The 24854-nt window shown below is 42.5% G+C and overlaps 4 protein-coding genes across 4 annotated transcripts; all 4 read left to right on the plus strand.

The window, feature by feature from the left end:
• Positions 1-784: 784 nt before the first annotated feature.
• Positions 785-5343, plus strand: LOC148382096 (uncharacterized). The gene is made up of 2 exons (XM_088360852.1): positions 785-1229; positions 2429-5343. The coding sequence occupies exons 1-2, from the start codon at positions 785-787 to the stop codon at positions 4042-4044; spliced, it is 2061 nt and encodes a 686-aa protein (XP_088216978.1). The 3' UTR covers positions 4045-5343.
• A 520-nt stretch (positions 5344-5863) lies between these two features.
• Positions 5864-10447, plus strand: LOC148382097 (uncharacterized). Its single transcript, XM_088360853.1, has 2 exons — positions 5864-6308; positions 7508-10447. Exons 1-2 carry the CDS (start codon positions 5864-5866, stop codon positions 9121-9123), a joined length of 2061 nt encoding a protein of 686 aa, XP_088216979.1. The 3' UTR covers positions 9124-10447.
• A 513-nt stretch (positions 10448-10960) lies between these two features.
• On the plus strand, positions 10961-15521 carry LOC148382098 (uncharacterized). The gene is made up of 2 exons (XM_088360854.1): positions 10961-11405; positions 12605-15521. Exons 1-2 carry the CDS (start codon positions 10961-10963, stop codon positions 14218-14220), a joined length of 2061 nt encoding a protein of 686 aa, XP_088216980.1. The 3' UTR covers positions 14221-15521.
• A 518-nt stretch (positions 15522-16039) lies between these two features.
• On the plus strand, positions 16040-20312 carry LOC148382099 (uncharacterized). The gene is made up of 2 exons (XM_088360855.1): positions 16040-16484; positions 17684-20312. Exons 1-2 carry the CDS (start codon positions 16040-16042, stop codon positions 19297-19299), a joined length of 2061 nt encoding a protein of 686 aa, XP_088216981.1. The 3' UTR covers positions 19300-20312.
• Positions 20313-24854: the final 4542 nt, after the last annotated feature.

Here is a 24854-nt window from a genome sequence, read left to right on the forward strand (position 1 = left end):
ATTTCATTGGCAAATTAGTACATTAAATTTATTTGGTAAATAAATAAAGTTAAAAATACACTAGAATTTCAAAATTAAATTAGTTTAAAAGACAACAATGACAGAGTGGACGGTGGTTAGTCGTGGTCGGAGGGGACCACGTCAACCGCCCAATTTTTTGGACAGGGAGGATAGGGGATCCTGGGACCGGGAGGTCCGTGCACCTCCTCGCTCCTTTTGGAGTGGGTCTCTGTACTCAAAACCTAACCGGCCAGTACCCCCTCCCGGGTTCCCTCGCCCTCCTGGTCCACATTACCGCTCATATGCGGATGCTGTTAGTGCGACTTTCCGACTGACTCAAGGGAAGACTCCTCCCAGGGGGATTGACCCCAGTGTCAGAAGACAACCAGCTAGTCCCCAGTTTGGAAAGATGATACGAAAGTTGTATGCATTGATCCGACAGGTCCACCATCTGCACAATGTGTCTCCTGGGCCCGGGAAACCAGAACCACATTCAATAGCAAGGATGGTGGTGATCCTGTCAAACATGATTAAGCCTGCGGTCCCGTCAGAATGTACTAGGGACCTGATTAGTGGAAATGCTAGGAATTGGGGTTACAACACTTGCCTCATCCTACAGGAACATTACCAGGCGGGGTTGGAGGTGATTTTGGATGAGCTTCCGGGTCTTCTTACTCCAAATTGGAAGGAGGCCTTTGAAGTTGCAATCCGCTGGGCGAGACGCAATTTACCTCGGCTCCAACAGGGAGTACTCGATCGGGCGAAGACAATGATCATGAAAAAGATGGGGATGAATACGGGAAGTCCACATGAGTCTGTGGAGCAGATCGAGCAATCCCGGACCCATCACCTGCCGGCAGAGGTGGTCCCGGTGATCACGGCAATAGACAGGACAGATGAGGAGAATCCGGACTTGGCTCAAGGAGCGCCTCGGAGGGAATCTCCACATGCCGAACCCCCACGGGAGCGTAGGGAGGTTCGCAAAAGGGCGAAGGCAGCGGTGAGTGGAGCCCTCACTGCAGATAATGTTCTTCAGGAACTAGAGCCCTTACTCCTGCCAGAGCCTAACATAGAGAGGGAGTTTTTGACCCTGGACGACACCCCTTCGAACTTGTTGGATCTGATTGAGGAAATTCAGGAAGAAGAATGGACTATTGGGGCCCAAACTAATCCGTTGGGGCAACTTCAAATAGAGGAGGACGCTCAAGTCCACCAGGAAGTGAACTCGGGTAATGAGGGGGAGAGAGAATTGGAAGACTTGGGGTCATTACCTCCTTCCTTGGAACCACCATTGTTTAGGGTGACCAGACACCAAAATACACAACGGAAAAATGTAGTATGGAATCTGGTACCGGCTAAAAAGTGGCTCATCATCGGGGATTCGAATCTTGCAAGGTTTCCTGACTATGCCACTCGTGACTTACAGATAGATAGCTATCCGGGTAGCCATTTCCGCCATGGGCAAATGCTGTTAGAACGGACAGTGCCACTGCCCACAGTCACGGTGGAGAAACTAGTGTTGGCGTTTGGACTGAATAGCAGGGAAAACAAAGTGGACACTACGAAAAAGAACGTACAGGGGGCGCTGAGAGCTGCCAAACAGACATTCCCATATGCGGAGATTTGGATTCCCCTGGTGAATTTCTCTTGCCAGCTCCCAGGGGTGGAACAGGAGAACTTAGCAAGCCTGAACCAACATATTGAAAGGAATATGCCACACATTCCCCTTCTGCCTGGGGAAAAGTTCCAAACGGATGACAAGGGGATCCATTGGACGCCGGAAACAGCCAGACATATGTTGGATCATTGGAGGGCCTATTTAAACTCCTACACCCCCTGAATCCGACACAGGCAGGGGCGGAAAACAGTTTACCCCTACAGGACGCCAATGTGGTGGTTTTATCGAACAACTTCAAACTTTCGGGACCTCAGCACAGCCTACTGAGTAAGGGACTGACCTTCGTACCTACCTTAGGCATAGGCAAAGGTCAGAAGGCGCAATTATTGTCAGATATACAGACATATCACCGTAGGGTCATGTTGACTGCCCACTTCAATAATTCGGATCGAAAAGAGGTCCTTCCATTTGTGGGCCCATCTCATTGGACCCCACCGATCACCCAGTTACCAATCACGATTCAAAACTTAGTAAAGGCGGATCGGAATGTTTTCAGAAGACATTTTAAGTCAGTCCCGGAGAAATCAAACATGTCACTACAGGAAGTTAAAGCATTACGGGAATTGGCAAACATGAAGCACATTGTTATTAAGCCTGCTGACAAGGGGTCAGCAATTGTCATCATGAGTAGAGAACAATACACTTTGGAAGTAGAAAGACAATTGAATGATACAAACTATTATAAAAAATTGGACCAGCCAATATATATGGAAACAACTCATATGGTAACGGAAATATTGGACTCATTAGTAAGCAAAAAATTCATCAGTCACAAACAACGACTATACTTAAGAGGCAAACAACAGCCACGCGAGAGACGGTTTTACATTTTGCCGAAGATACACAAAGATCAAGAAAGTTGGACGATCCCCTTTGAGGTCCCTCCAGGAAGGCCAATAGTCTCTGACTGTGGCAGTGAAACTTATTTCACTGCGGAATATCTAGAGTTCTATCTGACTCCTCTGTCAATCAAGCATCCTGCCTATGTCCAAGATACGTACCACTTCATTGACATGGTCAAAGCCTTGCAGGTCCCTTCAGAATTTAACTTTTTCTCTATGGATGTTAATAACTTGTATACAAATATTCCAATTGAGGCCGGAATTGAATGCGTTAAACAAATTTTTCGAAAGCATCCGGATCCAAAGAGACCGGACGACGAGTTATTGAAATTATTGGAGATCAACCTAACCCGGAATGATTTCATGTTTGATGAAAAATTCTATTTGCAGATCAAGGGCACGGCCATGGGTAAGAAATTCGCACCGGCCTATGCTAATATCTTCATGGCCAATTGGGAGGAAGGAGCATTGTCAAAATGTGAACAACGACCGACCTGTTACCTACGATACTTGGACGATATATGGGGTATTTGGGAAGGATCGGAAAGGGATTTCAAGGAGTTTGTGAAGACCCTCAACTCCCATGATCCCTCTATACAGCTTAAGATCGAATTTCACGGGAATTCAATCAATTTTTTGGACACAACCATTTTTAAGGGACCCAATTTTTTGAATAGTCCGAGGCTAGACATTAAAGTCTATTTTAAGACTACAGACACACATGCCCTATTACATAAAGCAAGTTTCCATCCAGTACATACCTTCAGGGGGATTGTAAAGTCACAACTGCTAAGATTTAGCCGGATTTGTACGAGAGACGAGGATTTTTGCGAAGCGGTTAAGATCTTGTTTACAGCTCTGAAGAAACGGGGGTATAGTAAGCCCTTTCTCAGACACTGCCTTCGTACCTTTCAGGAGAGAAAGGTCAAGGGTCAGGAGAAGATCATCCCTCTGATCACTACCTTCTCATCAATCAGTACTCTGTTAAACAGGAAATTCAAAACCAATTTCCAGGAACTGGGTGTCCGAGATGGACTATTTTCTGGGACTAAGGTCATTTCTGCCTACAAGCGGAACAAGAGTCTGGCAGACATTTTGATCCGGGCAAAATTGCCATCATTGAAGTGGGACAAACCCTTATTGTTGGACACTCAATTCAAGAGACTAAATTTCATTAAAAATATAGAAACGGGAACAGTATTTGGAATTGAACAGGGATTCAACCCAAAATCTAGAAATTGTGTTTATGTTATTTTTTGTAACAAATGTGGGATCCAATATGTTGGTGAATCACGAAACAATTTGTCCACACGCATGTATCAGCATCGGTATAATGTGAAGAACAAGAAGGAAATGGACACACCCTTAGTTAAACATTTTGTTGATCATGGTATGGCCTCAATGAGAATAGCGGGATTAGAAAGGAACATTAATTGGACAGACAGAGAAAGAAAAGGGAGGGAACGATATTGGATATTTACATTGGGAACTAGGGAGCCAATTGGACTAAACATTAAGCATTGAAGATTCACCATACACCACTTGATTTGGATCCTGACTACAATCCCATCCCTAACCCCATCCCTACTCCTTACCCATAATCCTAACCTAACCCCAATCCCTACTCCTTACCCATAATCCTAACCTAACCCCAAACCTAATCCTAACCCTAACCCTAACCCTACCCTAACCCTAACCCTAATCCTAACCCTAACCCTAACCCTAATCCTAACCCTAACCCTAACCCTAACCCCTAACCCCAACCACATCACACAATCCTAACATCAACAATCGCCTAAATTATAATTCTGCCGCTAATTACAACTAACAAAATTTTGCAGAGTATAACATGTAAAACTTTTTAAAAAAATTGACAATTACAAATTTTCAAAAACACTAAGAAAGCTTAAAAATACATAAAAGCTTAGAACGTGAAAATTTAAAATGTATAAATACTAATTAATTTAAAATCATTTACGAAATTTCAGAAGTATTAAAAACACAGAGGTAACATTAAATATTAATTGATGATTGAGTCACAAAGACACAAATAAACAAAACAATATTAACACAAATTATACATTTGATGTAAAATAAGCAACAGAACGAATGAAAATAATTAGACCAGTGTATTTAGTGGTTTATGGTGCGAAAAGTGATATTCAAGTCAACAAAATAAAATCCGAATCAAAAGTAAAAAAGGAAAAAGGAAAAGGGGCCCGGAAAAAAGAAAAAATGAAAGAGTATAAAAGGAGGTGAGAAAAAAACAGGCTCATTGTGCATTTGTCTCTCGAACAGTCGACAACTCTCTGCTCTCTTAAAAACTAGCCAACTCTTTCACTAATATATTTTTTGGGGAGTTTTCTTCATTTTTTTCATTTATTTTGTTTTGATAGTACCTGATGAAGACCGATTAAGGTCGAAACGTCGTATTTGTTTCAGTTCATTTAAAAAGAAATTTATTTGTTTTTGGCACAATACACTGGGTTTGGGTTATTGGGGACTTTATTGATTTGGGGGTCTCGATAATTACGTGAATAAATAAAGGGATTGAATTGGATTTCATTGGCAAATTAGTACATTAAATTTATTTGGTAAATAAATAAAGTTAAAAATACACTAGAATTTCAAAATTAAATTAGTTTAAAAGACAACAATGACAGAGTGGACGGTGGTTAGTCGTGGTCGGAGGGGACCACGTCAACCGCCCAATTTTTTGGACAGGGAGGATAGGGGATCCTGGGACCGGGAGGTCCGTGCACCTCCTCGCTCCTTTTGGAGTGGGTCTCTGTACTCAAAACCTAACCGGCCAGTACCCCCTCCCGGGTTCCCTCGCCCTCCTGGTCCACATTACCGCTCATATGCGGATGCTGTTAGTGCGACTTTCCGACTGACTCAAGGGAAGACTCCTCCCAGGGGGATTGACCCCAGTGTCAGAAGACAACCAGCTAGTCCCCAGTTTGGAAAGATGATACGAAAGTTGTATGCATTGATCCGACAGGTCCACCATCTGCACAATGTGTCTCCTGGGCCCGGGAAACCAGAACCACATTCAATAGCAAGGATGGTGGTGATCCTGTCAAACATGATTAAGCCTGCGGTCCCGTCAGAATGTACTAGGGACCTGATTAGTGGAAATGCTAGGAATTGGGGTTACAACACTTGCCTCATCCTACAGGAACATTACCAGGCGGGGTTGGAGGTGATTTTGGATGAGCTTCCGGGTCTTCTTACTCCAAATTGGAAGGAGGCCTTTGAAGTTGCAATCCGCTGGGCGAGACGCAATTTACCTCGGCTCCAACAGGGAGTACTCGATCGGGCGAAGACAATGATCATGAAAAAGATGGGGATGAATACGGGAAGTCCACATGAGTCTGTGGAGCAGATCGAGCAATCCCGGACCCATCACCTGCCGGCAGAGGTGGTCCCGGTGATCACGGCAATAGACAGGACAGATGAGGAGAATCCGGACTTGGCTCAAGGAGCGCCTCGGAGGGAATCTCCACATGCCGAACCCCCACGGGAGCGTAGGGAGGTTCGCAAAAGGGCGAAGGCAGCGGTGAGTGGAGCCCTCACTGCAGATAATGTTCTTCAGGAACTAGAGCCCTTACTCCTGCCAGAGCCTAACATAGAGAGGGAGTTTTTGACCCTGGACGACACCCCTTCGAACTTGTTGGATCTGATTGAGGAAATTCAGGAAGAAGAATGGACTATTGGGGCCCAAACTAATCCGTTGGGGCAACTTCAAATAGAGGAGGACGCTCAAGTCCACCAGGAAGTGAACTCGGGTAATGAGGGGGAGAGAGAATTGGAAGACTTGGGGTCATTACCTCCTTCCTTGGAACCACCATTGTTTAGGGTGACCAGACACCAAAATACACAACGGAAAAATGTAGTATGGAATCTGGTACCGGCTAAAAAGTGGCTCATCATCGGGGATTCGAATCTTGCAAGGTTTCCTGACTATGCCACTCGTGACTTACAGATAGATAGCTATCCGGGTAGCCATTTCCGCCATGGGCAAATGCTGTTAGAACGGACAGTGCCACTGCCCACAGTCACGGTGGAGAAACTAGTGTTGGCGTTTGGACTGAATAGCAGGGAAAACAAAGTGGACACTACGAAAAAGAACGTACAGGGGGCGCTGAGAGCTGCCAAACAGACATTCCCATATGCGGAGATTTGGATTCCCCTGGTGAATTTCTCTTGCCAGCTCCCAGGGGTGGAACAGGAGAACTTAGCAAGCCTGAACCAACATATTGAAAGGAATATGCCACACATTCCCCTTCTGCCTGGGGAAAAGTTCCAAACGGATGACAAGGGGATCCATTGGACGCCGGAAACAGCCAGACATATGTTGGATCATTGGAGGGCCTATTTAAACTCCTACACCCCCTGAATCCGACACAGGCAGGGGCGGAAAACAGTTTACCCCTACAGGACGCCAATGTGGTGGTTTTATCGAACAACTTCAAACTTTCGGGACCTCAGCACAGCCTACTGAGTAAGGGACTGACCTTCGTACCTACCTTAGGCATAGGCAAAGGTCAGAAGGCGCAATTATTGTCAGATATACAGACATATCACCGTAGGGTCATGTTGACTGCCCACTTCAATAATTCGGATCGAAAAGAGGTCCTTCCATTTGTGGGCCCATCTCATTGGACCCCACCGATCACCCAGTTACCAATCACGATTCAAAACTTAGTAAAGGCGGATCGGAATGTTTTCAGAAGACATTTTAAGTCAGTCCCGGAGAAATCAAACATGTCACTACAGGAAGTTAAAGCATTACGGGAATTGGCAAACATGAAGCACATTGTTATTAAGCCTGCTGACAAGGGGTCAGCAATTGTCATCATGAGTAGAGAACAATACACTTTGGAAGTAGAAAGACAATTGAATGATACAAACTATTATAAAAAATTGGACCAGCCAATATATATGGAAACAACTCATATGGTAACGGAAATATTGGACTCATTAGTAAGCAAAAAATTCATCAGTCACAAACAACGACTATACTTAAGAGGCAAACAACAGCCACGCGAGAGACGGTTTTACATTTTGCCGAAGATACACAAAGATCAAGAAAGTTGGACGATCCCCTTTGAGGTCCCTCCAGGAAGGCCAATAGTCTCTGACTGTGGCAGTGAAACTTATTTCACTGCGGAATATCTAGAGTTCTATCTGACTCCTCTGTCAATCAAGCATCCTGCCTATGTCCAAGATACGTACCACTTCATTGACATGGTCAAAGCCTTGCAGGTCCCTTCAGAATTTAACTTTTTCTCTATGGATGTTAATAACTTGTATACAAATATTCCAATTGAGGCCGGAATTGAATGCGTTAAACAAATTTTTCGAAAGCATCCGGATCCAAAGAGACCGGACGACGAGTTATTGAAATTATTGGAGATCAACCTAACCCGGAATGATTTCATGTTTGATGAAAAATTCTATTTGCAGATCAAGGGCACGGCCATGGGTAAGAAATTCGCACCGGCCTATGCTAATATCTTCATGGCCAATTGGGAGGAAGGAGCATTGTCAAAATGTGAACAACGACCGACCTGTTACCTACGATACTTGGACGATATATGGGGTATTTGGGAAGGATCGGAAAGGGATTTCAAGGAGTTTGTGAAGACCCTCAACTCCCATGATCCCTCTATACAGCTTAAGATCGAATTTCACGGGAATTCAATCAATTTTTTGGACACAACCATTTTTAAGGGACCCAATTTTTTGAATAGTCCGAGGCTAGACATTAAAGTCTATTTTAAGACTACAGACACACATGCCCTATTACATAAAGCAAGTTTCCATCCAGTACATACCTTCAGGGGGATTGTAAAGTCACAACTGCTAAGATTTAGCCGGATTTGTACGAGAGACGAGGATTTTTGCGAAGCGGTTAAGATCTTGTTTACAGCTCTGAAGAAACGGGGGTATAGTAAGCCCTTTCTCAGACACTGCCTTCGTACCTTTCAGGAGAGAAAGGTCAAGGGTCAGGAGAAGATCATCCCTCTGATCACTACCTTCTCATCAATCAGTACTCTGTTAAACAGGAAATTCAAAACCAATTTCCAGGAACTGGGTGTCCGAGATGGACTATTTTCTGGGACTAAGGTCATTTCTGCCTACAAGCGGAACAAGAGTCTGGCAGACATTTTGATCCGGGCAAAATTGCCATCATTGAAGTGGGACAAACCCTTATTGTTGGACACTCAATTCAAGAGACTAAATTTCATTAAAAATATAGAAACGGGAACAGTATTTGGAATTGAACAGGGATTCAACCCAAAATCTAGAAATTGTGTTTATGTTATTTTTTGTAACAAATGTGGGATCCAATATGTTGGTGAATCACGAAACAATTTGTCCACACGCATGTATCAGCATCGGTATAATGTGAAGAACAAGAAGGAAATGGACACACCCTTAGTTAAACATTTTGTTGATCATGGTATGGCCTCAATGAGAATAGCGGGATTAGAAAGGAACATTAATTGGACAGACAGAGAAAGAAAAGGGAGGGAACGATATTGGATATTTACATTGGGAACTAGGGAGCCAATTGGACTAAACATTAAGCATTGAAGATTCACCATACACCACTTGATTTGGATCCTGACTACAATCCCATCCCTAACCCCATCCCTACTCCTTACCCATAATCCTAACCTAACCCCAATCCCTACTCCTTACCCATAATCCTAACCTAACCCCAAACCTAATCCTAACCCTAACCCTAACCCTACCCTAACCCTAACCCTAACCCTAATCCTAATCCTAACCCTAACCCTAACCCTAATCCTAACCCTAACCCTAACCCTAACCCTAACCCCTAACCCCAACCACATCACACAATCCTAACATCAACAATCGCCTAAATTATAATTCTGCCGCTAATTACAACTAACAAAATTTTGCAGAGTATAACATGTAAAACTTTTTAAAAAAATTGACAATTACAAATTTTCAAAAACACTAAGAAAGCTTAAAAATACATAAAAGCTTAGAACGTGAAAATTTAAAATGTATAAATACTAATTAATTTAAAATCATTTACGAAATTTCAGAAGTATTAAAAACACAGAGGTAACATTAAATATTAATTGATGATTGAGTCACAAAGACACAAATAAACAAAACAATATTAACACAAATTATACATTTGATGTAAAATAAGCAACAGAACGAATGAAAATAATTAGACCAGTGTATTTAGTGGTTTATGGTGCGAAAAGTGATATTCAAGTCAACAAAATAAAATCCGAATCAAAAGTAAAAAAGGAAAAAGGAAAAGGGGCCCGGAAAAAAGAAAAAATGAAAGAGTATAAAAGGAGGTGAGAAAAAAACAGGCTCATTGTGCATTTGTCTCTCGAACAGTCGACAACTCTCTGCTCTCTTAAAAACTAGCCAACTCTTTCACTAATATATTTTTTGGGGAGTTTTCTTCATTTTTTTCATTTATTTTGTTTTGATAGTATCTGATGAAGACCGATTAAGGTCGAAACGTCGTATTTGTTTCAGTTCATTTAAAAAGAAATTTATTTGTTTTTGGCACAATACACTGGGTTTGGGTTATTGGGGACTTTATTGATTTGGGGGTCTCGATAATTACGTGAATAAATAAAGGGATTGAATTGGATTTCATTGGCAAATTAGTACATTAAATTTATTTGGTAAATAAATAAAGTTAAAAATACACTAGAATTTCAAAATTAAATTAGTTTAAAAGACAACAATGACAGAGTGGACGGTGGTTAGTCGTGGTCGGAGGGGACCACGTCAACCGCCCAATTTTTTGGACAGGGAGGATAGGGGATCCTGGGACCGGGAGGTCCGTGCACCTCCTCGCTCCTTTTGGAGTGGGTCTCTGTACTCAAAACCTAACCGGCCAGTACCCCCTCCCGGGTTCCCTCGCCCTCCTGGTCCACATTACCGCTCATATGCGGATGCTGTTAGTGCGACTTTCCGACTGACTCAAGGGAAGACTCCTCCCAGGGGGATTGACCCCAGTGTCAGAAGACAACCAGCTAGTCCCCAGTTTGGAAAGATGATACGAAAGTTGTATGCATTGATCCGACAGGTCCACCATCTGCACAATGTGTCTCCTGGGCCCGGGAAACCAGAACCACATTCAATAGCAAGGATGGTGGTGATCCTGTCAAACATGATTAAGCCTGCGGTCCCGTCAGAATGTACTAGGGACCTGATTAGTGGAAATGCTAGGAATTGGGGTTACAACACTTGCCTCATCCTACAGGAACATTACCAGGCGGGGTTGGAGGTGATTTTGGATGAGCTTCCGGGTCTTCTTACTCCAAATTGGAAGGAGGCCTTTGAAGTTGCAATCCGCTGGGCGAGACGCAATTTACCTCGGCTCCAACAGGGAGTACTCGATCGGGCGAAGACAATGATCATGAAAAAGATGGGGATGAATACGGGAAGTCCACATGAGTCTGTGGAGCAGATCGAGCAATCCCGGACCCATCACCTGCCGGCAGAGGTGGTCCCGGTGATCACGGCAATAGACAGGACAGATGAGGAGAATCCGGACTTGGCTCAAGGAGCGCCTCGGAGGGAATCTCCACATGCCGAACCCCCACGGGAGCGTAGGGAGGTTCGCAAAAGGGCGAAGGCAGCGGTGAGTGGAGCCCTCACTGCAGATAATGTTCTTCAGGAACTAGAGCCCTTACTCCTGCCAGAGCCTAACATAGAGAGGGAGTTTTTGACCCTGGACGACACCCCTTCGAACTTGTTGGATCTGATTGAGGAAATTCAGGAAGAAGAATGGACTATTGGGGCCCAAACTAATCCGTTGGGGCAACTTCAAATAGAGGAGGACGCTCAAGTCCACCAGGAAGTGAACTCGGGTAATGAGGGGGAGAGAGAATTGGAAGACTTGGGGTCATTACCTCCTTCCTTGGAACCACCATTGTTTAGGGTGACCAGACACCAAAATACACAACGGAAAAATGTAGTATGGAATCTGGTACCGGCTAAAAAGTGGCTCATCATCGGGGATTCAAATCTTGCAAGGTTTCCTGACTATGCCACTCGTGACTTACAGATAGATAGCTATCCGGGTAGCCATTTCCGCCATGGGCAAATGCTGTTAGAACGGACAGTGCCACTGCCCACAGTCACGGTGGAGAAACTAGTGTTGGCGTTTGGACTGAATAGCAGGGAAAACAAAGTGGACACTACGAAAAAGAACGTACAGGGGGCGCTGAGAGCTGCCAAACAGACATTCCCATATGCGGAGATTTGGATTCCCCTGGTGAATTTCTCTTGCCAGCTCCCAGGGGTGGAACAGGAGAACTTAGCAAGCCTGAACCAACATATTGAAAGGAATATGCCACACATTCCCCTTCTGCCTGGGGAAAAGTTCCAAACGGATGACAAGGGGATCCATTGGACGCCGGAAACAGCCAGACATATGTTGGATCATTGGAGGGCCTATTTAAACTCCTACACCCCCTGAATCCGACACAGGCAGGGGCGGAAAACAGTTTACCCCTACAGGACGCCAATGTGGTGGTTTTATCGAACAACTTCAAACTTTCGGGACCTCAGCACAGCCTACTGAGTAAGGGACTGACCTTCGTACCTACCTTAGGCATAGGCAAAGGTCAGAAGGCGCAATTATTGTCAGATATACAGACATATCACCGTAGGGTCATGTTGACTGCCCACTTCAATAATTCGGATCGAAAAGAGGTCCTTCCATTTGTGGGCCCATCTCATTGGACCCCACCGATCACCCAGTTACCAATCACGATTCAAAACTTTGTAAAGGCGGATCGGAATGTTTTCAGAAGACATTTTAAGTCAGTCCCGGAGAAATCAAACATGTCACTACAGGAAGTTAAAGCATTACGGGAATTGGCAAACATGAAGCACATTGTTATTAAGCCTGCTGACAAGGGGTCAGCAATTGTCATCATGAGTAGAGAACAATACACTTTGGAAGTAGAAAGACAATTGAATGATACAAACTATTATAAAAAATTGGACCAGCCAATATATATGGAAACAACTCATATGGTAACGGAAATATTGGACTCATTAGTAAGCAAAAAATTCATCAGTCACAAACAACGACTATACTTAAGAGGCAAACAACAGCCACGCGAGAGACGGTTTTACATTTTGCCGAAGATACACAAAGATCAAGAAAGTTGGACGATCCCCTTTGAGGTCCCTCCAGGAAGGCCAATAGTCTCTGACTGTGGCAGTGAAACTTATTTCACTGCGGAATATCTAGAGTTCTATCTGACTCCTCTGTCAATCAAGCATCCTGCCTATGTCCAAGATACGTACCACTTCATTGACATGGTCAAAGCCTTGCAGGTCCCTTCAGAATTTAACTTTTTCTCTATGAATGTTAGTAACTTGTATACAAATATTCCAATTGAGGCCGGAATTGAATGCGTTAAACAAATTTTTCGAAAGCATCCGGATCCAAAGAGACCGGACGACGAGTTATTGAAATTATTGGAGATCAACCTAACCCGGAATGATTTCATGTTTGATGAAAAATTCTATTTGCAGATCAAGGGCACGGCCATGGGTAAGAAATTCGCACCGGCCTATGCTAATATCTTCATGGCCAATTGGGAGGAAGGAGCATTGTCAAAATGTGAACAACGACCGACCTGTTACCTACGATACTTGGACGATATATGGGGTATTTGGGAAGGATCGGAAAGGGATTTCAAGGAGTTTGTGAAGACCCTCAACTCCCATGATCCCTCTATACAGCTTAAGATCGAATTTCACGGGAATTCAATCAATTTTTTGGACACAACCATTTTTAAGGGACCCAATTTTTTGAATAGTCCGAGGCTAGACATTAAAGTCTATTTTAAGACTACAGACACACATGCCCTATTACATAAAGCAAGTTTCCATCCAGTACATACCTTCAGGGGGATTGTAAAGTCACAACTGCTAAGATTTAGCCGGATTTGTACGAGAGACGAGGATTTTTGCGAAGCGGTTAAGATCTTGTTTACAGCTCTGAAGAAACGGGGGTATAGTAAGCCCTTTCTCAGACACTGCCTTCGTACCTTTCAGGAGAGAAAGGTCAAGGGTCAGGAGAAGATCATCCCTCTGATCACTACCTTCTCATCAATCAGTACTCTGTTAAACAGGAAATTCAAAACCAATTTCCAGGAACTGGGTGTCCGAGATGGACTATTTTCTGGGACTAAGGTCATTTCTGCCTACAAGCGGAACAAGAGTCTGGCAGACATTTTGATCCGGGCAAAATTGCCATCATTGAAGTGGGACAAACCCTTATTGTTGGACACTCAATTCAAGAGACTAAATTTCATTAAAAATATAGAAACGGGAACAGTATTTGGAATTGAACAGGGATTCAACCCAAAATCTAGAAATTGTGTTTATGTTATTTTTTGTAACAAATGTGGGATCCAATATGTTGGTGAATCACGAAACAATTTGTCCACACGCATGTATCAGCATCGGTATAATGTGAAGAACAAGAAGGAAATGGACACACCCTTAGTTAAACATTTTGTTGATCATGGTATGGCCTCAATGAGAATAGCGGGATTAGAAAGGAACATTAATTGGACAGACAGAGAAAGAAAAGGGAGGGAACGATATTGGATATTTACATTGGGAACTAGGGAGCCAATTGGACTAAACATTAAGCATTGAAGATTCACCATACACCACTTGATTTGGATCCTGACTACAATCCCATCCCTAACCCCATCCCTACTCCTTACCCATAATCCTAACCTAACCCCAATCCCTACTCCTTACCCATAATCCTAACCTAACCCCAAACCTAATCCTAACCCTAACCCTAACCCTACCCTAACCCTAACCCTAACCCTAATCCTAACCCTAACCCTAATCCTAACCCTAACCCTAACCCTAACCCCTAACCCCAACCACATCACACAATCCTAACATCAACAATCGCCTAAATTATAATTCTGCCGCTAATTACAACTAACAAAATTTTGCAGAGTATAACATGTAAAACTTTTTAAAAAAATTGACAATTACAAATTTTCAAAAACACTAAGAAAGCTTAAAAATACATAAAAGCTTAGAACGTGAAAATTTAAAATGTATAAATACTAATTAATTTAAAATCATTTACGAAATTTCAGAAGTATTAAAAACACAGAGGTAACATTAAATATTAATTGATGATTGAGTCACAAAGACACAAATAAACAAAACAATATTAACACAAATTATACATTTGATGTAAAATAAGCAACAGAACGAATGAAAATAATTAGACCAGTGTATTTAGTGGTTTATGGTGCGAAAAGTGATATTCAAGTCAACAAAATAAAATCCGAATCAAAAGTAAAAAAGGAAAAAGGAAAAGGGGCCCGGAAAAAAGAAAAAATGAAAGAGTATAAAAGGTGGTGAGAAAAAAACAGGCTCATTGTGCATTTGTCTCTCGAACAGTCGACAACTCTCTGCTCTCTTAAAAACTAGCCAACTCTTTCACTAATATATTTTTTGGGGAGTTTTCTTCATTTTTTTCATTTATTTTGTTTTGATAGTACCTGATGAAGACCGATTAAGGTCGAAACGTCGTATTTGTTTCAGTTCATTTAAAAAGAAATTTATTTGTTTTTGGCACAATACACTGGGTTTGGGTTATTGGGGACTTTATTGATTTGGGGGTCTCGATAATTACGTGAATAAATAAAGGGATTGAATTGGATTTCATTGGCAAATTAGTACATTAAATTTATTTGGTAAATAAATAAAGTTAAAAATACACTAGAATTTCAAAATTAAATTAGTTTAAAAGACAACAATGACAGAGTGGACGGTGGTTAGTCGTGGTCGGAGGGGACCACGTCAACCGCCCAATTTTTTGGACAGGGAGGATAGGGGATCCTGGGACCGGGAGGTCCGTGCACCTCCTCGCTCCTTTTGGAGTGGGTCTCTGTACTCAAAACCTAACCGGCCAGTACCCCCTCCCGGGTTCCCTCGCCCTCCTGGTCCACATTACCGCTCATATGCGGATGCTGTTAGTGCGACTTTCCGACTGACTCAAGGGAAGACTCCTCCCAGGGGGATTGACCCCAGTGTCAGAAGACAACCAGCTAGTCCCCAGTTTGGAAAGATGATACGAAAGTTGTATGCATTGATCCGACAGGTCCACCATCTGCACAATGTGTCTCCTGGGCCCGGGAAACCAGAACCACATTCAATAGCAAGGATGGTGGTGATCCTGTCAAACATGATTAAGCCTGCGGTCCCGTCAGAATGTACTAGGGACCTGATTAGTGGAAATGCTAGGAATTGGGGTTACAACACTTGCCTCATCCTACAGGAACATTACCAGGCGGGGTTGGAGGTGATTTTGGATGAGCTTCCGGGTCTTCTTACTCCAAATTGGAAGGAGGCCTTTGAAGTTGCAATCCGCTGGGCGAGACGCAATTTACCTCGGCTCCAACAGGGAGTACTCGATCGGGCGAAGACAATGATCATGAAAAAGATGGGGATGAATACGGGAAGTCCACATGAGTCTGTGGAGCAGATCGAGCAATCCCGGACCCATCACCTGCCGGCAGAGGTGGTCCCGGTGATCACGGCAATAGACAGGACAGATGAGGAGAATCCGGACTTGGCTCAAGGAGCGCCTCGGAGGGAATCTCCACATGCCGAACCCCCACGGGAGCGTAGGGAGGTTCGCAAAAGGGCGAAGGCAGCGGTGAGTGGAGCCCTCACTGCAGATAATGTTCTTCAGGAACTAGAGCCCTTACTCCTGCCAGAGCCTAACATAGAGAGGGAGTTTTTGACCCTGGACGACACCCCTTCGAACTTGTTGGATCTGATTGAGGAAATTCAGGAAGAAGAATGGACTATTGGGGCCCAAACTAATCCGTTGGGGCAACTTCAAATAGAGGAGGACGCTCAAGTCCACCAGGAAGTGAACTCGGGTAATGAGGGGGAGAGAGAATTGGAAGACTTGGGGTCATTACCTCCTTCCTTGGAACCACCATTGTTTAGGGTGACCAGACACCAAAATACACAACGGAAAAATGTAGTATGGAATCTGGTACCGGCTAAAAAGTGGCTCATCATCGGGGATTCGAATCTTGCAAGGTTTCCTGACTATGCCACTCGTGACTTACAGATAGATAGCTATCCGGGTAGCCATTTCCGCCATGGGCAAATGCTGTTAGAACGGACAGTGCCACTGCCCACAGTCACGGTGGAGAAACTAGTGTTGGCGTTTGGACTGAATAGCAGGGAAAACAAAGTGGACACTACGAAAAAGAACGTACAGGGGGCGCTGAGAGCTGCCAAACAGACATTCCCATATGCGGAGATTTGGATTCCCCTGGTGAATTTCTCTTGCCAGCTCCCAGGGGTGGAACAGGAGAACTTAGCAAGCCTGAACCAACATATTGAAAGGAATATGCCACACATTCCCCTTCTGCCTGGGGAAAAGTTCCAAACGGATGACAAGGGGATCCATTGGACGCCGGAAACAGCCAGACATATGTTGGATCATTGGAGGGCCTATTTAAACTCCTACACCCCCTGAATCCGACACAGGCAGGGGCGGAAAACAGTTTACCCCTACAGGACGCCAATGTGGTGGTTTTATCGAACAACTTCAAACTTTCGGGACCTCAGCACAGCCTACTGAGTAAGGGACTGACCTTCGTACCTACCTTAGGCATAGGCAAAGGTCAGAAGGCGCAATTATTGTCAGATATACAGACATATCACCGTAGGGTCATGTTGACTGCCCACTTCAATAATTCGGATCGAAAAGAGGTCCTTCCATTTGTGGGCCCATCTCATTGGACCCCACCGATCACCCAGTTACCAATCACGATTCAAAACTTAGTAAAGGCGGATCGGAATGTTTTCAGAAGACATTTTAAGTCAGTCCCGGAGAAATCAAACATGTCACTACAGGAAGTTAAAGCATTACGGGAATTGGCAAACATGAAGCACATTGTTATTAAGCCTGCTGACAAGGGGTCAGCAATTGTCATCATGAGTAGAGAACAATACACTTTGGAAGTAGAAAGACAATTGAATGATACAAACTATTATAAAAAATTGGACCAGCCAATATATATGGAAACAACTCATATGGTAACGGAAATATTGGACTCATTAGTAAGCAAAAAATTCATCAGTCACAAACAACGACTATACTTAAGAGGCAAACAACAGCCACGCGAGAGACGGTTTTACATTTTGCCGAAGATACACAAAGATCAAGAAAGTTGGACGATCCCCTTTGAGGTCCCTCCAGGAAGGCCAATAGTCTCTGACTGTGGCAGTGAAACTTATTTCACTGCGGAATATCTAGAGTTCTATCTGACTCCTCTGTCAATCAAGCATCCTGCCTATGTCCAAGATACGTACCACTTCATTGACATGGTCAAAGCCTTGCAGGTCCCTTCAGAATTTAACTTTTTCTCTATGGATGTTAATAACTTGTATACAAATATTCCAATTGAGGCCGGAATTGAATGCGTTAAACAAATTTTTCGAAAGCATCCGGATCCAAAGAGACCGGACGACGAGTTATTGAAATTATTGGAGATCAACCTAACCCGGAATGATTTCATGTTTGATGAAAAATTCTATTTGCAGATCAAGGGCACGGCCATGGGTAAGAAATTCGCACCGGCCTATGCTAATATCTTCATGGCCAATTGGGAGGAAGGAGCATTGTCAAAATGTGAACAACGACCGACCTGTTACCTACGATACTTGGACGATATATGGGGTATTTGGGAAGGATCGGAAAGGGATTTCAAGGAGTTTGTGAAGACCCTCAACTCCCATGATCCCTCTATACAGCTTAAGATCGAATTTCACGGGAATTCAATCAATTTTTTGGACACAACCATTTTTAAGGGACCCAATTTTTTGAATAGTCCGAGGCTAGACATTAAAGTCTATTTTAAGACTACAGACACACATGCCCTATTACATAAAGCAAGTTTCCATCCAGTACATACCTTCAGGGGGATTGTAAAGTCACAACTGCTAAGATTTAGCCGGATTTGTACGAGAGACGAGGATTTTTGCGAAGCGGTTAAGATCTTGTTTACAGCTCTGAAGAAACGGGGGTATAGTAAGCCCTTTCTCAGACACTGCCTTCGTACCTTTCAGGAGAGAAAGGTCAAGGGTCAGGAGAAGATCATCCCTCTGATCACTACCTTCTCATCAATCAGTACTCTGTTAAACAGGAAATTCAAAACCAATTTCCAGGAACTGGGTGTCCGAGATGGACTATTTTCTGGGACTAAGGTCATTTCTGCCTACAAGCGGAACAAGAGTCTGGCAGACATTTTGATCCGGGCAAAATTGCCATCATTGAAGTGGGACAAACCCTTATTGTTGGACACTCAATTCAAGAGACTAAATTTCATTAAAAATATAGAAACGGGAACAGTATTTGGAATTGAACAGGGATTCAACCCAAAATCTAGAAATTGTGTTTATGTTATTTTTTGTAACAAATGTGGGATCCAATATGTTGGTGAATCACGAAACAATTTGTCCACACGCATGTATCAGCATCGGTATAATGTGAAGAACAAGAAGGAAATGGACACACCCTTAGTTAAACATTTTGTTGATCATGGTATGGCCTCAATGAGAATAGCGGGATTAGAAAGGAACATTAATTGGACAGACAGAGAAAGAAAAGGGAGGGAACGATATTGGATATTTACATTGGGAACTAGGGAGCCAATTGGACTAAACATTAAGCATTGAAGATTCACCATACACCACTTGATTTGGATCCTGACTACAATCCCATCCCTAACCCCATCCCTACTCCTTACCCATAATCCTAACCTAACCCCAATCCCTACTCCTTACCCATAATCCTAACCTAACCCCAAACCTAATCCTAACCCTAACCCTAACCCTACCCTAACCCTAACCCTAACCCTAATCCTAACCCTAACCCTAACCCTAATCCTAACCCTAACCCTAACCCTAACCCCTAACCCCAACCACATCACACAATCCTAACATCAACAATCGCCTAAATTATAATTCTGCCGCTAATTACAACTAACAAAATTTTGCAGAGTATAACATGTAAAACTTTTTAAAAAAATTGACAATTACAAATTTTCAAAAACACTAAGAAAGCTTAAAAATACATAAAAGCTTAGAACGTGAAAATTTAAAATGTATAAATACTAATTAATTTAAAATCATTTACGAAATTTCAGAAGTATTAAAAACACAGAGGTAACATTAAATATTAATTGATGATTGAGTCACAAAGACACAAATAAACAAAACAATATTAACACAAATTATACATTTGATGTAAAATAAGCAACAGAACGAATGAAAATAATTAGACCAGTGTATTTAGTGGTTTATGGTGCGAAAAGTGATATTCAAGTCAACAAAATAAAATCCGAATCAAAAGTAAAAAAGGAAAAAGGAAAAGGGGCCCGGAAAAAAGAAAAAATGAAAGAGTATAAAAGGTGGTGAGAAAAAAACAGGCTCATTGTGCATTTGTCTCTCGAACAGTCGACAACTCTCTGCTCTCTTAAAAACTAGCCAACTCTTTCACTAATATATTTTTTGGGGAGTTTTCTTCATTTTTTTCATTTATTTTGTTTTGATAGTACCTGATGAAGACCGATTAAGGTCGAAACGTCGTATTTGTTTCAGTTCATTTAAAAAGAAATTTATTTGTTTTTGGCACAATACACTGGGTTTGGGTTATTGGGGACTTTATTGATTTGGGGGTCTCGATAATTACGTGAATACAATAAATACGTGAATAAATAAAGGGATTGAATTGGATTTCATTGGCAAATTAGTACATTAAATGCTTTGGTTAATAAATACAGTTAAAAATACATAAAAATTTCAGAATCGAAAAAAGTAAAAAAACAACAATGACAGAGTGGACGGTGGTTAGTCGTGGTCGGAGGGGACCACGTCAACCGCCCAATTTTTTGGACAGGGAGGATAGGGGATCCTGGGACCGGGAGGTCCGTGCACCTCCTCGCTCCTTTTGGAGTGGGTCTCTGTACTCAAAACCTAACCCTAACCCTAACCCTAACCCTAACCCTAACCCTAACCCTAACCCTAACCCTAACCCTAACCCTAACCCCTAACCCTAACCCCTAACCCTAACCCTAACCCTAACCCTAACCCTAACCCTAACCCTAACCCTAACCCTAACCCTAACCCTAAAAAGTGGTTGGAAGTAAATATTTACACTATCAAAAAACAATACTTACCTGATACAAACCTGAAAAAAGGAAACATAAACACAAAATTGAATATAAACTAAAAAATGGTTGGAAGTAAATAATTACATTATCAAAAAACAATACTTACCTGATACAAACCTAAAAAAAAAAAAAAAAAAGGAAACACAGTTATACTTACCTATGCCGAGATCACATATTCACGCCCAATCGGTACCTGCAAGAAAAGAAACAGAAATACACAAGAGCGAAAAAAACAACAAGTTAATAAGCTAAAATAAGTAAATGGGAAATTATCCGGTACGAAACGCAAATTGCTGACATGAAACTATATAAGGACCGCTCCAAGCAGGAAACTCAGTCTCGATGCGGCCATGAAGGAGGAAACAGCTCCACGTGCAATAAAACTAAATTTAGCTGCAATTCCCGTGTGCCAGACCTGAGGAAGGCACAAAAGATGCCGAAACGTTGTCGATGGCCACACGGAGGAAATAAAAGGGAGCGCAAACTAGCGCCGATAGGAAAACAATTAGACGCAAAATTATTATTGACCCACGCTCTACCCAGATAGGAGAGCGCATGGATGCCGCACAGAGCAAGATGCTCTCGCTCCACCCAGATAGGGGAGTCGATTAATTAAGTGCGAGGTACGATTAATTTGACCGCAAATGCAGCTGTCAATCTATCATGCCAAGTCGAGACTCATTTATTACATATATAACAAAGGCGACCGGATAGGCAAAGTACAAACACAAAAACAAACAACAACTACAAAGCAAATACATGTTTATTAAGCCCAATTTGGCCTGACCAGCATGGCTGGCGCAGCCACGACGGACAGTGTGCTCTGGGGCTGGTTGTGGGACGTGGGCGTGGACGGTAGGACCGTGCCTTTGCTCCTCTCCTTCGGGGGAGGAACTCCATACTTAACCCTAACCCTAACCCTAACCCTAACCCTAACCCTAACCCTAACCCTAACCCTAACCCTAACCCTAACCTAACCCTAACCCTAACCCTAACCCTAACCCTAACCCTAACCCTAACCCTAACCCTAACCCTAACCCCTAACCCTAACCCTAACCCTAACCCTAACCCTAACCCTAACCCTAACCCTAACCCTAACCCTAACCCTAACCCTCTCGCTCCACCCAGATAGGGGAGTCGATGAATTAGGTGCGAGGTACGAATATTTAGTTGAACGCAAGCGCAGCTGTCAATCTTACATGCCAAATCGAGACTCACTTATTAATTATATAACAAAGGCGACCGGATAGGTAAAGTGCAATCAAGAAACAAACTTACAATAAGCACAAACACGTGTTCAAGGTCACAAACGAACTTTATTAAGCCCTAATTGGTCCTGGCCAGCATGGCGGGTGCGGCCGCAACGGGCAGGATGCTCTGGAGCTGGTTGTGGGGTGCGGGCCGGGATGGTAGGACCGTGCCTTTGTTCCTCTCCTTCGGGGGAGGAACTCTTTACCTAATCCTAACTCGCCTGTGCCACCTCCAGTGCGCCCCCCCCACGTTTCCGGTTTCCATCGAGCTCCTGTTACGTCTGTGTGCTGTCCCCTAAACTGGTCTTATCCCAGCCCTAATCCTAACCTATCCCCCATCCTAACCTAACCCCCGACCCTAACCCTAATCCTAACCCTAACCCTAACCCTAACCTTAACCCTAACCCTAACCCTAACCCTAACCTGACCCCATTTCCCGACAAGACAAAAACGTCAACCTGCAAGTTAAATTTGAAAATAAACAAGTCAAAATCTGAACGTAAACACAAATTTGAACAATAATGGCAAATAAGCACTATTTGAGACCAAAAGGCAGTTAAAAGTAAATACTTACCTCAAATAAAACCACAATACTCACCCAAAACAAAAACAAAAAATGTGCATACCTATCAAATTGAATGTAAACAATTGCAAATAAGCATTATTTGGGACAAAAAAAAGCAAAAAAAAAAAAAAAAAAAAAAAAACAAAAAAAAAAAAAAAAAAAGCAAAAAAAGCAGTTAAAAGTAAAATACTTACCTTAATTAAAACCATAATACTTACCCAAAACAAAAAAATACCCCATTTCCCGACAAGACAAAAACGTCAACCTGCAAGTTAAATTTGAAAATAAACAAGTCAAAATCTGAACGTAAACACAAATTTGAACAAAAAATAATGGCAAATAAGCACTATTTGAGACCAAAATGCAGTTAAAAGTAAATACTCACCTCAAATAAAACCACAATACTCACCCAAAACAAAAAAAATGTGCATACCTATCAAATTGAATGTAAACAATTGCAAATAAGCATTATTTGGGACACAAAAAAAAGCAAAAAAAGCAGTTAAAAGTAAAATACTTACCTTAATTAAAACCATAATACTATCAAATTGAATGTAAACAATTGCAAATAAGCATTATTTGGGACAAAAAAAAGCAAAAAAAGCAGTTAAAAGTAAAATACTTACCTTAATTAAAACCATAATACTTACCCAAAACAAAAAAATATACTTACCTATTCCGGAGATCACAAATCCACGCCCAATCGGTGCCTGCAAGAAAACAAGTTACCATGTTAAAGAAACAAGCGCAAATCGCTGGCTCCGCCCACTTGGAGGAGTGTATATAAGCACCGTTCGGAGCAGGAGCTCTCAGTCTCGATGCGGCCGTGGAAGGGGAAGCAGCTCCCCATGTGATGAAACTAAACTAAATTTAGATGCAATTCCTGTGTGCCAGACCTGAAGAAGGCACAAAAGGTGCCGAAACGTTGTCGATGGCCACACAGATGAACAAAATTTAGCGCAAAATGACGCCGGTACAAAACCAATTGGAAACAAATAGTAATTTACCCACGCTCTACCCAAATAGGAGAGCGCATGGATGCCGCACAGAGCAAGATGCTCTCGCTCCACCCAGATAGGGGAGTCGATGAATTAGGTGCGAGGTACGAATATTTAGTTGAACGCAAGCGCAGCTGTCAATCTTACATGCCAAATCGAGACTCACTTATTAATTATATAACAAAGGCGACCGGATAGGTAAAGTGCAATCAAGAAACAAACTTACAATAAGCACAAACACGTGTTCAAGGTCACAAACGAACTTTATTAAGCCCTAATTGGTCCTGGCCAGCATGGCGGGTGCGGCCGCAACGGGCAGGATGCTCTGGAGCTGGTTGTGGGGTGCGGGCCGGGATGGTAGGACCGTGCCTTTGTTCCTCTCCTTCGGGGGAGGAACTCTTTACCTAACCCTAACCCTAACCCTAACCCTAACCCTAACCCTAACCCTAACCCTAAACATCAAGCATTGAAGGTTCACCATACACCACTTGATTTGAATTCTGACTACAATCCCATCCCTAACCCCAATCCCTACTCCTTACCCATAATCCTAACCTAACCCCAATCCCTACTCTTTACCCATAATCCTAACCTAACCCCAAACCTAATCCTAACCCTAACCCTAACCCTACCCTAACCCTAACCCTAACCCTAATCCTAACCCTAACCCTAACCCCTAACCCCAACCACATCACACAATCCTAACATCAACAATCGCCTAAATTATAATTCTGCCGCTAATTACAACTAACAAAATTTTGCAGAGTATAACATGTAAAACTTTTTTAAAAAATTGACAATTACAAATTTTCAAAAACACTAAGAAAGCTTAAAAATACATAAAACGTCAAAATTTAAAATGTATAAATACTAATTAATTTAAAATCATTTACGAAATTTCAGAAGTATTAAAAACACAGAGGTAACATTAAATATTAATTGATGATTGAGTCACAAAGACACAAATAAACAAAACAATATTAACACAAATTATACATTTGATGTAAAATAAGCAACAGAACGAATGAAAATAATTAGACCAGTGTATTTAGTGGTTTATAGTGCGAAAAGTGATATACAAGTCAACAAAATAAAATCCGAATCAAAAGTAAAAAAGGAAAAAGGAAAAGGGACCCGGAAAAAAGAAAAAAGGAGGTGAGAAAAAAACAGGCTCATTGTGCATTTGTCTCTCGAACAGTCGACAACTCTCTGCTCTCTTAAAAACTAGCCAACTCTTTCACTAATA

This window comes from Syngnathus floridae, chromosome 18 (assembly GCF_059516105.1).
Source record: "Syngnathus floridae isolate MCC-2025c chromosome 18, RoL_Sflo_1.0, whole genome shotgun sequence".
In the NCBI taxonomy this organism is placed as follows: domain Eukaryota; kingdom Metazoa; phylum Chordata; class Actinopteri; order Syngnathiformes; family Syngnathidae; genus Syngnathus; species Syngnathus floridae.

Bases quoted from the DNA above. Each gene is read 5' to 3' on its own strand.
- LOC148382096 (XM_088360852.1), top strand. From the start codon at position 785: ATGGGGATGAATACGGGAAGTCCACATGAGTCTGTGGAGCAGATCGAG. The intron at 1,230-2,428 runs GTAATGAGGGGG...TGGACTCATTAG, and splicing joins CCACCAGGAAGTGAACTCGG to TAAGCAAAAAATTCATCAGT.
- LOC148382099 (XM_088360855.1), top strand. From the start codon at position 16,040: ATGGGGATGAATACGGGAAGTCCACATGAGTCTGTGGAGCAGATCGAG. The intron at 16,485-17,683 runs GTAATGAGGGGG...TGGACTCATTAG, and splicing joins CCACCAGGAAGTGAACTCGG to TAAGCAAAAAATTCATCAGT.
- LOC148382098 (XM_088360854.1), top strand. From the start codon at position 10,961: ATGGGGATGAATACGGGAAGTCCACATGAGTCTGTGGAGCAGATCGAG. The intron at 11,406-12,604 runs GTAATGAGGGGG...TGGACTCATTAG, and splicing joins CCACCAGGAAGTGAACTCGG to TAAGCAAAAAATTCATCAGT.
- LOC148382097 (XM_088360853.1), top strand. From the start codon at position 5,864: ATGGGGATGAATACGGGAAGTCCACATGAGTCTGTGGAGCAGATCGAG. The intron at 6,309-7,507 runs GTAATGAGGGGG...TGGACTCATTAG, and splicing joins CCACCAGGAAGTGAACTCGG to TAAGCAAAAAATTCATCAGT.